This window comes from Schistocerca gregaria, unplaced genomic scaffold (assembly GCF_023897955.1).
Source record: "Schistocerca gregaria isolate iqSchGreg1 unplaced genomic scaffold, iqSchGreg1.2 ptg001093l, whole genome shotgun sequence".
Taxonomy (NCBI): domain Eukaryota; kingdom Metazoa; phylum Arthropoda; class Insecta; order Orthoptera; family Acrididae; genus Schistocerca; species Schistocerca gregaria.
Window position 1 is genome coordinate 69,870 of NW_026062435.1, and position 13,677 is coordinate 83,546.

The following is a 13,677-nucleotide window of genomic DNA, read 5'->3' on the forward strand; positions in this document are numbered from 1 at the left end:
CCGACGCCGCACCTTTACCAGCTCGCCCTGCTGCGGCCGCCGACCAATGGGGCGCGCGCGCAACCGGCCGCCGCACCCGAGCCCATAAAGGACCCCCACCCCGCCGGCGCCGGCACGCACGCGTCACGCGCGCACGCACGCACGACGCACGACGCGAGTGCTGTTCGAGATGTCGTTGAGAGAGGTTGCTTTACCTGCGAAGGGTGTGGCGGATCGCCGCCCGTCGGGGCCAGCTCAGGCGACTGAGCTGATCCCGGTGGCGGCCCCATCCGGCCCCCCACTTATGACGAACCGGCTTACGACAACTGACCACGACAGGAATGACTCTTCGGATTCTGATGTGCTCTCTCGTGATCGAGTGTTCATTCTTATGAACAAACTCGCTCACGGGGGTTCCTACCCGGGTCGAAAGGACGACGAGGCGACTATACTCGCCTTCTGTCACATTCGGAAGGGTGCCACTCTGCCGTACACGAGGCAGCAAGTGTCGGGTGTGCCACCGAGAGCCCCGCCGGTTGAATTGCGCGAGTCTGCGGTCCCGGCGGTGGCGGCCTCGGCGGGAGTTGCGCCGCTGGCCTCGACCACTGAAGAGGTCGATGTGCCCCCGGCTGCACCCCTGGTCCCCAAGACACGAGAAGAGCCCGTGGCTACGCTAGCTGCGGCCGCCGAGATGCAGGATATCGACCTGCCTGACGCAAATTTGGCTGAGGCCATAGCCGAGTCAGAGCGCCGTGACACTGACTCTGACGCTGCCCGTGCGCCCAGAAAGCGCCGGGCTATGACGCATGACGACTCCGACACTCCCTCTCAGACGTCCGACACAGCGAGGCCGCGGAAGAAGGCCTCGAGGGCTTCCCGCCCTTCCACCACGGAGTCTGGGACGACTATCGCGGGCTCCTCCGCGAGCGCCGCCTCGCCGAGACCGACGACGACGCGGCGGCCCACTCGTCCACCTGCCACCTCCCGGCAGCCGGATGAGGATGGTTTTGTCGCCCCTCCCAGGCGGCGCACTGCCAGGGCTGCTGCGCTGCAGCAACCGACGCCGCTGTCGACCGCCAACGCGTTCGCAGGGGCCAGTGTGGACGCGACTGAAGATGGTGCCGCGCCTCCTGTGTCGGCCCAAAAGAAGCCCCCGCCCATCGTCATCCAATGGGCGGGCGGGTACAAGGAGTTCCAGCAAAAACTAGACAGGGCGGCTACGTCCGCCACTGTCAAGACTGCTGGCCGTGACCTCTACAAGGTCACGGTGTCCTCCAACGAGGAGTACCGCGCGGTGATGGACACCATCTCCAGAGATGGCCTCCCGTGCTACACGCACCCCTCTGAGCCGCTCAAACTTCTGAAGGTGGTGTTCCGCCACCTTCCACTCAAGTTTGGGGCGGACTATCTTAGAGAAGAACTCGAGGACATGGGCTTCGGCGTCCGGTCCACCGGACTGATGAAGTCCCCACGCACGCACCGCGACATGCCACTGTACCAGGTTGTCCTCGTCGACAACCTGGAAAATCGGAAGATTTTCCAGGTGCAGCGAGTCGGCCGGGTCAGGGTCGCGGTGGAACCTCTCCGGGCCAAAGGCAAGAGGGCCCAGTGCTTTTCCTGCCAGAGGCTCGACCATGTCTCCCGCTACTGCTCTATGTTGCCCCGCTGCGTCAAATGCGCGGGACAGCACGAGAGCAAGTCTTGCGGGCTCGCCAAGGAAGAGAAGCCGACGTGCTGCAACTGCGGCGGCGCGCACGTTGCCAGCTACAGAGGCTGTTCGGCCTTTAAAAGGGGCCGAAACCACCGGAGCGGAGGGGCTGCTCCTTCTCGTAAGGTGCACCCGTCCACCAGCTTTGCTGCCGCCACCAAGGGCGGACCATCAGCCGCCACCGCCAGACGTTCGGAACTGGCGGCGGGCGAGACGAGGCAACCGGCCGCGCCGTCCCCGGCTTCGCCCGGGGGGGAGGCCAACCCACCACCCACGCAGAGCGCGCGGGTTGCCGCCCCGCGCAGGCGTCGCCGGCGCGCGGGCCGGGCCACCCATGCCGCTGCACGCTGGAATGCCGATGACACACTGCCACAACAGACGACGGCACCTCGTGCTACGCCGCAACCGGCTGCCGACGCTCCGCGGCAGTCGTCTACTACGGAGTTGCCGCAACCGGCCTCCCCAGTGGCGGAGGCCGCCCCAGCGGCCAACGCCGCCCCCTCGGCCACCGATGCAGCCGAGCTCCGTTCGCTCTTGCGGTCGTTGAGCCAGCTGCTAGAGCAGCTACCGGTGCTCGTCACCGCGGTCACGTCGGCCCTTCAGGCCGGCGTTGCAACCCCGCCGCGTCATGGATAATCGCCACATCCATGGCCTCACCGTTTGCGCTTTCAACGCAAACAGTTTGGTCCCCCAACAAGGGGAATTCAGGGAGTTCTTGCGCGACGAGGCAATTGACATCTGCCTCGTGTGCGAGACCTTCCTGAAGCCGGGGACACATGTCAAGGTGGCCAACTATCGGTGCTACCGCACCGACAGGTTGACGCATGGCGGGGGGACGGCTATTTATATCAAGGCGTCCCTCAAGCACCATGACGTTCAGCTTCCGCCCCTCACTGCAGTGGAGGCCACTGGGGTGGCTGTCACCACGACGGCAGGGGTGATCACCTTCGTTGCGGCCTACAGGCCGCCGAGGGGACTGCTTCAGGAGGCCGACATCGACGCCCTGCTGGCTCTGCGCGGGAAAGTCTTCATTGCGGGTGACTTGAATGCCAAGCACACGCAGTGGAACTCCCGCGTTACCAATGCCAGCGGCCGCCGACTCCTCCGCGCCACACAGCGGCATGGCGCGATAGTACTGGGGCCTTATGATCCCACTGTCTTCCCCCATCGAGGCCAGTCAGATGTGCTCGACATCGCCGTGCTCAAAGGTGTTGGGCACTTCACTTCGGTCACCGTTCGATGTGCCATGTCGTCCGATCACCTCCCGGTGGTCTTCGACATGGACGTCATCGGTGCATCTCTGCCGTCCGTCCGCCGCAACTTCCGTGGCATCGACGAGACGCGCTTCCGTGACGAGGTCCTTGCCCGAATCGAGGGCGCGCCAGATCCCACTGTGCATGGGGCTGAAGAAGCGTTAGCCTTCTTCACGCGGCATACACTAGCTGCGGCGGAGGCGGCCACCCCCAGGCGGCCGAACCGGCCGCGAGACATGTCGCGCCAACTCCCGCCGCCTATCCTGGAGGCGATAACAAACAAGAATCGCCTCTTCCGGGAGTGGCAGCTCACACGGCAGCCAGAAACGAAGCGCCGCCTCAACAGGGCGCGACGCGAGATTCGGGCAGCCATCGATGAACATCGGAATCGGGACTGGGCGGGCTTGGTGGCCACCCTAACTACGACAGATGGTAGTGCTTGGCGGACCGCCAAGCGCTTCCTTCGTCGTCGCCAGCGAGTCCCGCCTCTCCATGCGGGCGCGGACGTTGTCTGCGAGCCGGATGCTAAAGCCAGCATCCTCGCGGACACGTTCGCGGAAAATTTTCGTCCTGTTGATGGTGTGCTCGATCCCGATCATGTTCGTCTGGTGGAGGATCGCCTGCCGGTCTTCCTCGCTGCAAGGGAGGCTGACGATGTGATCGAGGAGATAACACCCGAGGAAGTGGACCTGCAGCTCCGTCGCCTCAATCCGAGGAAGGCGGGTGGCACCGATGGTGTCACCAACCACCTGTTGAGGATGATACCGCCGGAGGTACACCAATCTCTGGCGGACATCTTTAACAGTATCCTCCGCACTGGGACCTTCCCTTCCGCATGGAAACATGCGGAAGTGGTTGCCATCCCCAAGAGCGGCAAGGATCCGCGACAGGCAGCGCACTATAGGCCGATCAGTCTGCTCCCGTCCCTCTCAAAAGTGTTTGAGAGGTTGTACGTGGAGCGGCTGCTGCGCATCGTGACAGAGCAGCAACTCCTTCCCGAAGAGCAGTTTGGTTTCCGGCGGGGCCATTCTACCACACAGCAGCTGTTGCGCCTCGTGGAGCAGGCGATGCGTGCGCTGGAGACGCGAGAGTACCTAGGGGCGGTACTTCTCGACGTCTCCAAAGCCTTCGACTGCGTGTGGCACGACGGCCTCGTGTACAAACTTTTTGTGCACGGGGTACCGACGTCGCACGTGGTCCTGCTGCGCTCGTATCTCTCGGGGCGGACTTTCCACGTCCGAGCTGATGAGGGCACATCCACCGACCGGCAGATTCGGGCGGGAGTGCCGCAGGGGTCGGTCCTCGGTCCCCTGCTGTACTCCCTGTACACCGCCGACGCCCCGCGGGTGGCACGCGTGGAGTTGGCGCTTTATGCTGACGACACGGCGCTGTTCACCCGCAGCATGAACGCGGCCGAGATGCGCCGCCGCCTCCAGCTCGGATGTGACGTCCTGGGTGCCTGGTCAACGAAATGGCGCCTTAAGTTTAACGCTGCGAAGAGCCAGGCTGTCATCTTTAGCAGAAGGATGATGCCACCGGACCTACCACCGGTCACGATCATGGGGGGCCCCATTCCATGGTTGCGGACCGGCAAATATCTCGGAGTGACATTGGACAGACACCTGATGTGGCTGCCACACATCCGCGACGTCAGAGGGCGGGCAGTGGGGCGCCTTCGTGCGCTTTACCCATTACTCAACCCCTCATCGACGCTTCCTCCACGCCACGGCCTCACCATGTATCTGTCACTCGTCCGACCGGTACTGGAATATGCGGCCGTGGTGTGGGGTAACGCGGCAGCGACGCACCTTGCGACGCTTCAACGCGTGCAAAATAGGGCGCTGCGACTTGCGCTCCACAAGCCGCCTCGCTACCCAGCAAGGCTGCTCCATGAGGAAGCGGGCATCCCTTTCCTACGGGATCGCTTCCGGCAAATCGCAAGGGTGTTCTACAGCGATGCAGAACACTCTGCCAGTCGCCTGATTCGTGGTCTGGGCCGCCAGGTCCACCACAGGCCAACGACTCGATGGCCAGATCTACTGCGAGAGTAATTTCTCTCGCAGCACGATGTCGGTAACAAATATGGCGTCGCAATGACTGACGCCTAGTGAGGACAGCTCACTCTGTTAGGAATAAAAGCACCCTGAAGATGTCACTGCAGGAACAGCAGCCCCGCTGCTTAACCTGCCCCTACACCTGGCATATGAAGCCAGCGTTTTACAGCGAGCGAGCGAGCGAGCGGCGCCGGCACGCACTCCGCTGCTCGACTCGCTGCGGCTCGCACCGTTCGGGGCGTTGTGCTTTTCTTTCTCGCTTCTTTCCAAACTAGCCCATCGCCATGTCCGGACGCGGAAAGGGAGGCAAAGTCAAGGGCAAGTCAAAGTCCCGCTCAAGCAGGGCTGGGCTCCAGTTCCCGGTCGGCAGAATCCACCGCCTCCTGCGCAAGGGAAACTACGCCGAGCGCGTCGGCGCCGGGGCGCCCGTCTACCTCGCCGCCGTCATGGAGTACCTCGCGGCTGAGGTGCTCGAGCTGGCCGGAAACGCGGCCCGCGACAACAAGAAGACGCGCATCATCCCGCGCCACCTGCAGCTCGCCATACGCAACGACGAGGAGCTCAACAAGCTCTTGTCGGGCGTCACCATCGCACAGGGAGGTGTCCTGCCCAACATCCAGGCCGTCCTGCTGCCAAAGAAGACCGAGAAGAAGGCCTAAAAGAGAGACAGCGCAATCGGCAACCGCCGCGTGCTCCCTTGGCACGCAGCGCGCCATTTGCCGCCTCGGCTCAAAAAAACAAAACACAATCGGCCCTTTTCAGGGCCACCACACAAACCTACGTCCAAAGCAGAATTCCAGTCGTTCGTCGCACCACTTTTCTCTCTCTCTCTCTTTCTGTGTACGGTTTTTCCTTCTTACACACACAGGCGCCGCCATCTTGTACACACGTACTTGGCCACCTCCTCCACTCCACTCCACGCACGCACAGTCTCGCGACCATTAACCAGCACACGTGGCGCACAACAACACACCTCAAAAATAACCCCTCGGCACTCAGCCGCGCCGCAACACACAGCCCATCCACCGACAAGAAGCATACAAGCAAAGAGGGAGGGGAAGGAAGGAAGGAAGGAAGGAGCTCACACAACGCAAGGGCACGCTTCCTTCCCTCCCAACCGCACCGCACACCACGTCAAAAAAAACTCCAAACAAAACTAAAAGGCCAAGTAGACTAAAAAGGAAAAGAAAAACCAGCAACACAGACTCTTTCGCACTTTTCAACTTCCGATCACTGTGGTGGCCCTGAAAAGGGCCGTTTTTCAATCTATCTCTCTTTCCTTCCTTCGGTCTCACACCGCCTAACCGCCGAAACCGTACAGGGTGCGCCCCTGCCTCTTCAGGGCGTACACCACGTCCATGGCCGTCACAGTCTTGCGCTTGGCGTGCTCAGTGTACGTCACCGCGTCGCGGATCACGTTCTCCAGGAACACCTTCAGCACTCCGCGCGTCTCCTCGTAGATCAGACCAGAGATGCGCTTCACGCCGCCCCTGCGCGCCAGGCGGCGGATCGCGGGCTTCGTGATGCCCTGGATGTTGTCGCGCAACACCTTGCGGTGCCGCTTGGCGCCACCCTTGCCGAGCCCCTTTCCTCCCTTGCCGCGGCCTGTCATTCTTCTTCTTCAAGCGTCTCAACCACAATAATATAAAAAACAGAAAGCAAGGCAAGCTCCTCACCCGGCGCTAGCGAGTCGGCTACGGTTGTGGCGCCCAGCGCGCGCGCCGCCCCCCTATATAGACTCTGGGGCCCCGCGGCCCGCCCTCCCCTCCCCCCACCACCGCGCACCGAGGGCATATAAGCGCAGCACCCGGGGCGCGCGGGCCCGTTGTCAAGGCAGCACCGGACGCCGTCGCGCACGCATATCCTCCACGCCGCATCCGCATCCGCATCCGCAGTAGCCATGGCCCGGACAAAGCAAACGGCCCGCAAGTCCACCGGCGGAAAGGCGCCGCGCAAACAGCTCGCCACCAAGGCGGCGAGGAAGAGCGCGCCCGCCACCGGCGGCGTCAAGAAGCCCCACCGCTACAGGCCGGGCACCGTCGCCCTGCGAGAAATCAGGCGCTACCAGAAGAGCACAGAGCTGCTCATCCGCAAGCTGCCATTCCAGCGCCTAGTGCGCGAGATCGCCCAGGACTTCAAGACCGACCTGCGCTTCCAGAGCTCCGCAGTCATGGCCCTGCAGGAGGCCAGCGAGGCCTACCTCGTCGGCCTCTTCGAAGACACCAACCTGTGCGCAATCCACGCCAAGCGAGTCACCATCATGCCCAAGGACATCCAGCTCGCGCGCCGCATCCGCGGCGAGCGCGCCTAAACCCGCACACCGCCAAACAAACAAAACGGCCCTTTTCAGGGCCACTAACGTCTCTCCGTCGCGAGCAAAACTTTGTCGGTCGCAACGACTAGTTCCCCACTCACTCTCCAGTCCAGTCGTCCCACCCCCGGCCCGGCCCGGCGCCGCCGTTTCCAAAAAAAAAAAAACAAAGCACCGCACCGGCCGAGCCAAGTCGCAAGCGTCAATAGCGCCACCCACACAGGCCACGGCACAAAACGTGACGCCCGGAAAGCAAAGCAAAGCAAAAAAGACTATTCCAAAACCACCACCAAGACAAACAAACAAACGCGGCGCAAAATAAATAGGTAAAAATAATAAAAGTAAAATACACTGTATGTAACACCAACCGCGCGCCGCCGCCCACGCCCGCCAACGACCCCACAATCCAACCACCATCCACACATGAAACAAACAAACGCCAGCAAGCAAGACAGACAGACAGACAGACAAGGCAACCGACCGACCACGACACGACAATCAACACCTTCCCGACGTGCTTTGATGGCCCTGAGAAGGGCCGTTTTTGTTTTTGTCCGGGACCGCGCGACAGCCTCTGGTTGCGCGCCGGCCACCAGGCGACGGTGTCAACCGCCAACCCTTCCCTGCCCTTTTTACTTCTTCTTCTTGGGCGAAGCCTTCGCCTTAGACGGCGTCGCCGTCGCCTTCTTCGGGCGCGGCGCCTTCGGCTTCTTCGTCGGAACCTTGGCGGCCTTCTTCGCCTTCGACGGCGACTTGGCCTTGGCCGGCTTGGCCGCAGCCGCCTTCTTCGCACCCGCGGGAGCGGCCGACGCCGCAGACGCCTTCTTGGCGGCGCCCGCCTTCCGACCGGTCGCCGCCTTCACGCCGCCAGCCTTCTTTGCGCCGGCCGCACGGGCCCCCTTCTTCTCCTTGCTGGCCGGAGCGGCGCGCTTCTTCTTCGCACCACCGCCGCCACCACGAGCCTTGCCGCCCTCGGCCGCCCCGCCGCCGGCGCCGGCAAGCTTGAAAGAGCCCGACGCGCCCTTCCCCTTCGTCTGCACCAGCTCGCCAGCCACGACGGCCGACTTGAGGTACTTCTTGATAAAGGGCGCCAGCTTCTCCGCGTCCAGCTTGTAGTGCGCGGCAATGTACTTCTTGATCGCCTGCAGCGACGACCCGCCGCGCTCCTTCAGACTCTTGATGGCGGCCGTCACCATCTCAGAGGTGCGCGGGTGCGCAGGCTTGGCGCGCGGCTTCTTCGCAGACGACGCAGACTTGGCCTTCTTCGTAGTGCCGGTGGCGGCGGGTGCCGCGGCAGTCTCGTTCGTAGCCGCCTGGTCTGCCATCTTTTGCTTGTTCTCTTTTCTTTTTTCCCCTTGGTTTCGCTTCCTTCTCTCCTTCGACGACGCACAACAGCGAGGGGCGCGCAGCAGAGAATAGCCGCGCACGCGCCTGGCCCAGCCAGTGTCGCGGGCGGGCGCGGACGGCCGAGAGAGCGGCCGCCACTCGGCGCGCCGCCGCGCCGCCGCGCCGCGCCTCCCGCGCTTGCTACCGCCCAACGTCCGACAGCCTGCGCGGAGCAGCCCCCAACCTGCGCCGCAACCACCCGCGCCATTCAAACCACCGAGGATGGGGCTACACACACCGACACCACGGTCGCCAACCAGTCGCCGCGGCGGCGCCGCAAACCACGGCCAAACTGCAGCCACCGCGCGCCACAGCCTGGGTCGGCCCGCCGAGAATCGCCGCCCCCGCCCAAATGCCGCCCCCACAGCCCCAGCCGACGACCCGCCACAATGGCCAAACCTTCGTCAAAACTCCCACACCGTCGCCGCGGCAGCCCGGCCACCGCGGCCGGCGCCACAGCCACACGAGCCGAGTCGTGCGGCGATGACGGCCGTGCACAAACGCACCTCCGCCGCCCCATCGCCTTCCGCCGTTTTCCCGATCGGCCCGCAACCGTCGGGCCACGGCCGCGGGCCGTCCTCCTCCTCTCGCCTCGCCCGCCAACACCCACAGCCCTTCCAACACATTTTTTTTTTCTTTTTCCTTTTTTTTTTTTTACTTTTTTACGATCGCCGCCTGCGCAACATGGCACCGGCCGACGGAGCGCCAACCCCCCCGCCACAGGCGAAAACAAAACAACGATAAACAAACAAACAAAATAAATTACCAGCCAGCCCCAACTACAGACACACCGAATCTGCCCTCACAGCCGACCTTACACGCCTCAACGTCAAAAACAAAGGTGGTTTCTTTCTTTCAACGGTTACCTTACCTTAGGTTACGTCAACGTTAGGCTAAGAAGGCGTCAGGGTTAGGTTAAGCGTTGACGTGACGTCACGTCTTAACGTAGGCGTTAAGCTAAGGTTGCGGTCACGTACGTTAGGTTAAGGCGACTTGGGGGTTGGCCTAAGAGCTTAGGTTAGGTTACGTTAGTTTAGGTGGCTGCGTTAAGGGGCTTAAAGAAGTTTAGGAGGTTAAGGCGTCGAGGCGGCCGCACCCCCTTAGCTGCTGCGGCTCGGCCACGCCACGCCACGCCACGCTTTGGGGTTTCATAAGGTCGCGCGGCGGGTCGTCGGCACGCCGCAAAGGACAAAACTGCAAGACGACGTCGAAAAACAAACAACAGGTAAAAAATAAATAAGTAAAAATAAACGACGCCGACAGGCGGGGATCAGCAGAACAAGCAGATTCCGGAGAGCGAACGAGACACACACACACGCACGCACACACACAAACCCCCCCGAGCCGAGAGAGCACAGAGCACCACCACGTGTCGGCCTCCGCTCACCCGACTCGGCTGGGCTGGGCTGGGCTGGCGGCCGGGCCGGATGCACGTACACGTACGGCTACAGCCACTACCCGTACACAGCCGCTCTTCACGCAACACCAGCCAAATGGCGCGCCCGCGGCTCGTCGCGGTCGCAACGCCACGCCGGCACACTTTCGGCACCACCGTTTTCGCGCGCACCGCAAACAAAACGCAGCCGACACACACAGAGAGAGAGAGAGAGAAAAAAAAAAAAAAAAAAAAAAACACAGAGCGCGAGACGGGCGGCGGCGCACCTTTCGCCAGCCGGCAGGCAATCGACTCGCCCAGTACGACAAACGCGCACGCCACCCCACCCACCAACCAACCAACCAACCAGTCGTCGTCGTCGTCGTCGTCGTCGTCGTCGTCGTCCCGAAATCAAACAAACTCTCAAAAGCACAGCCCCTGCTGCCAACGGACGCAGGCGCCACGCAGCTCCCTTCCCGCCACACTCGATTCGCAGCGCAACTCACCCGGCACACCGTCAAACGACGGGCTGGGCTCGCCGCATCGCCGCAACCTACACACCTTCCCCGCCACGACGCACAGCCCCACCAGACGCCCGTGCCGCAACGACACTACTGCACTACCACTACCGCACTACTCCTCTCGCCCTTGCCATACACGACACAACACGCCAAAAAATGAAAATCCAAATACAAACAAAAACACCGCCCCCACGACCCAAACACATGCACGGCGCGCCAACACACGCGAGGCAAGGCACGCAGCAAACGGCGTCCCCTCCGCGTCGCGCCATCAACCTACACACACAAGGCAACCAACAACAGCCAGCCAGCCAGCCCCACTCTCACGCCGCAAAAACAGAAAACACACCGAAACCGCCAAACGCCGCACATTCGCGCTTCGCACTTACCACACACCTCTCGGCATCCGTTTCGCACACAACGGCGCGACGCACAATACATCATCACGGGCTACGCACGCACACCGCGACCCACTTTTTTACGACGCCCTCGGCAGAGCACACGTGCCCACGCCCACACACAGTCGACACAACGACGCAGCGCGCAGCAGACGCGGCCGCAACACGTACCTCCCCGACGACGCGCCAACACCGCCAGCCACTGCTCACTCGCCCAAGCAACCCGTGCACACAACTGCCACACGCGTCCACCACGCCGCCGCCAACCACCCGCCCGCCAGGGGGCGCTCACGTCCGCGACAACAGCGCGGCACCGCCGGACCGGGCCGAACCGGGCCGAGCCGCCGCCTCCTCTCCACTCGGCACGCCACGTCCTGCTTGCAAAACACATGGCTCGTCCCTCTGTACACACAACGCGCCTGCCTGCGGTCGCCGCCGGCATCTATCTACCTGCGCATCGGAGCCAGGCCGGCAAGCCCACACTTAAATAATGCACTTCAACCAGCCAAACAAACCCACTCTTCCTTTCTTTGCACAGCGCATGCAACAGCAGCCCCAGGAGCCGGGCCCGCCGCCAGCGTCTCCTCCTCCTCCTCTGGGCACAGCCAGCCAGCCGTACCCACCGCCCCGCCCCTGCTCTGCAGAACAAGAAAAAACGAAAAAGTACCAACACACGCACCCAAAGCGTAAGCCAGACAAGACCAGCCTCTCCAAGGCCACACACACGCAAAAAAACAAAAAAACAAAAACACTACAACAGAATAAAATGAAAAAGAAAAAGCAAGCTGTCGCCTCGCCCCCGCCCGTCCCCCCACCCCACCACATTCGCCCCCTCCGCTTGTTTTCCTTTCTACAATTTCCCTCTTTTCCACCCAATATCCCGCCGCGGTTTACGGGCACCGGCCGATTTTGCGCCCGCCCACATGTGTGCCTACTCCCCACCACCATTCCCTCCGCAGCCCGCAGCCCGCAGCCCGCTTTTCCCCCCCTCCCTGCCCACACCACACCACACCACACCACACCACACCACACCGACGGTGCTGACGTCGACACGCACCCAAGACAGGGGCCACGACCGTCTTTTTTCCTGGGCCCATCCCCGCACCGCACCGCACCTCCTTCCAATCAACGCTGTGGCGCCTGTGTCCGCGCGAGACGCGTGCGCGCCGCCTCTCTCAACATCCGTCCGCCGTCCGCCGGCCGGCCCGTTTTTCGGCCCCCAGGCCATCCGTCAACCACCACTGCCACTGCCCCTGCCCGCCCCGCACCACACCACACACCGCTGCTTGCCCCGGCCGTTGCCACCAAAGGCGCCAACCGCAGCCCGCGCGCGCCAGAAACTACAGGGACCCAGCCGACCGACGAAAATCAGAGCAATTGGCCGGGAGGATCAAAAAGAGAGCTCCGAAAACCACCGTAGCGAGGCGTGGGAGGAAACGTTACGAGAAGCAGAAAGGGACCAGGAAAAATTCTGGAAATTTCTTAAAACTCGTAAACTAAACACGAAACATCTACATCTACATGGGGAAGGAACGACCCCACAGACCGAGCTGAAGCACTGGCGGATTCACTAGAAAGGCAATTCCAAGCACCAGAAGCGGTAGATGGCGAAACTGATGACCACCAGGAAATGGTACTCAGAAGGGTAAAACCGCATCCTAAGTGCCCCGATCAGAACATCTTTCACAATCCAATAAACGCAGAAACCCCGTATCTTATCACATCACAAACATACACACATCCTAAGAAGGCATCAGGCCCAGATTCCATCAAACCGCAACTACTACATCACCTACCTCCAGCAACTATCAATTATCTATCTAACATCAGTATATAATGCTTGCTTCAGACTAAACTACTTGGAAACAGGCCCGAGTCATCACATTACCAAAGCCAAACAAGGACTTATTATTTCCGCAAAACTATAGGCCAACTTCCTTGGAAAGGTCCTCGGAAAGCTCATTCAAACTGAACTGAAGAAATTCAATTCTTAAAGGATAACAACATAATCATCCCACAACAATTCCGATTCCGCGAAGAACACAGCACCACCCACCGGGTGACCAGACTAGTCGAGCACATATGTCAGGCCAGAAACATTAGACACAGTACTGGAGCAGTCCTGCTTGACATTGGAAAAGCATTCGGATAACGCCTTATCTACAAGCTCCACCAGTACAACTGCCCCATCCACATTATTGCTTCTTTTCTCCGCAACAGAGCATTCTATGTCCATGTACCAGGAGCGGCAAGTAACACTAGATCCATAGAGGCTGGAGTCCCGCAAGGCTCAGTGCTGGGGCCCATTCTCTACTCAATATACACAAACAAACAGCTGGGAGGACACTTGTCACTATTTGCAGACGACACTGCAGTCTACCGCAGCAGTTCTAACCTGCAATATAGAGTCACAAAAATAGAGCAACACCTACAATCCATCCAGAAATGGGCTAACCAAAAAAACAATAAACGCGGAGAAAACCCAAGCAATACAATACGATTCACATTCAAAAAGAATACCTCCTAACCTGCGTATACGCCTCAGAAATAACAATCTTCCATGGTCAGGCACAATAAAGTATCTAGGCATCAAGCTGGACAAGAGGTTGACATTTAGAGACCACGTTACACACGTTTGTAACAAGGCTGCACCAGCAATATTCAGACTGTGCCCAATCATCAAAGGAAACAG

General features: G+C 61.1%; 1 protein-coding gene across 1 annotated transcript; it reads left to right on the forward strand.

Moving 5' to 3' along the window:
• Positions 1-169: 169 nt before the first annotated feature.
• LOC126328188 (serine/arginine repetitive matrix protein 1-like) lies at positions 170-2,213 on the forward strand (the record flags this gene model as incomplete). The annotated part of the gene is made up of 2 exons (XM_049995986.1): positions 170-1,305; positions 1,771-2,213. Coding segments are annotated over exons 1-2 (1,579 nt in total), but the record flags the coding sequence as incomplete, so codon positions are not given.
• Positions 2,214-13,677: the final 11,464 nt, after the last annotated feature.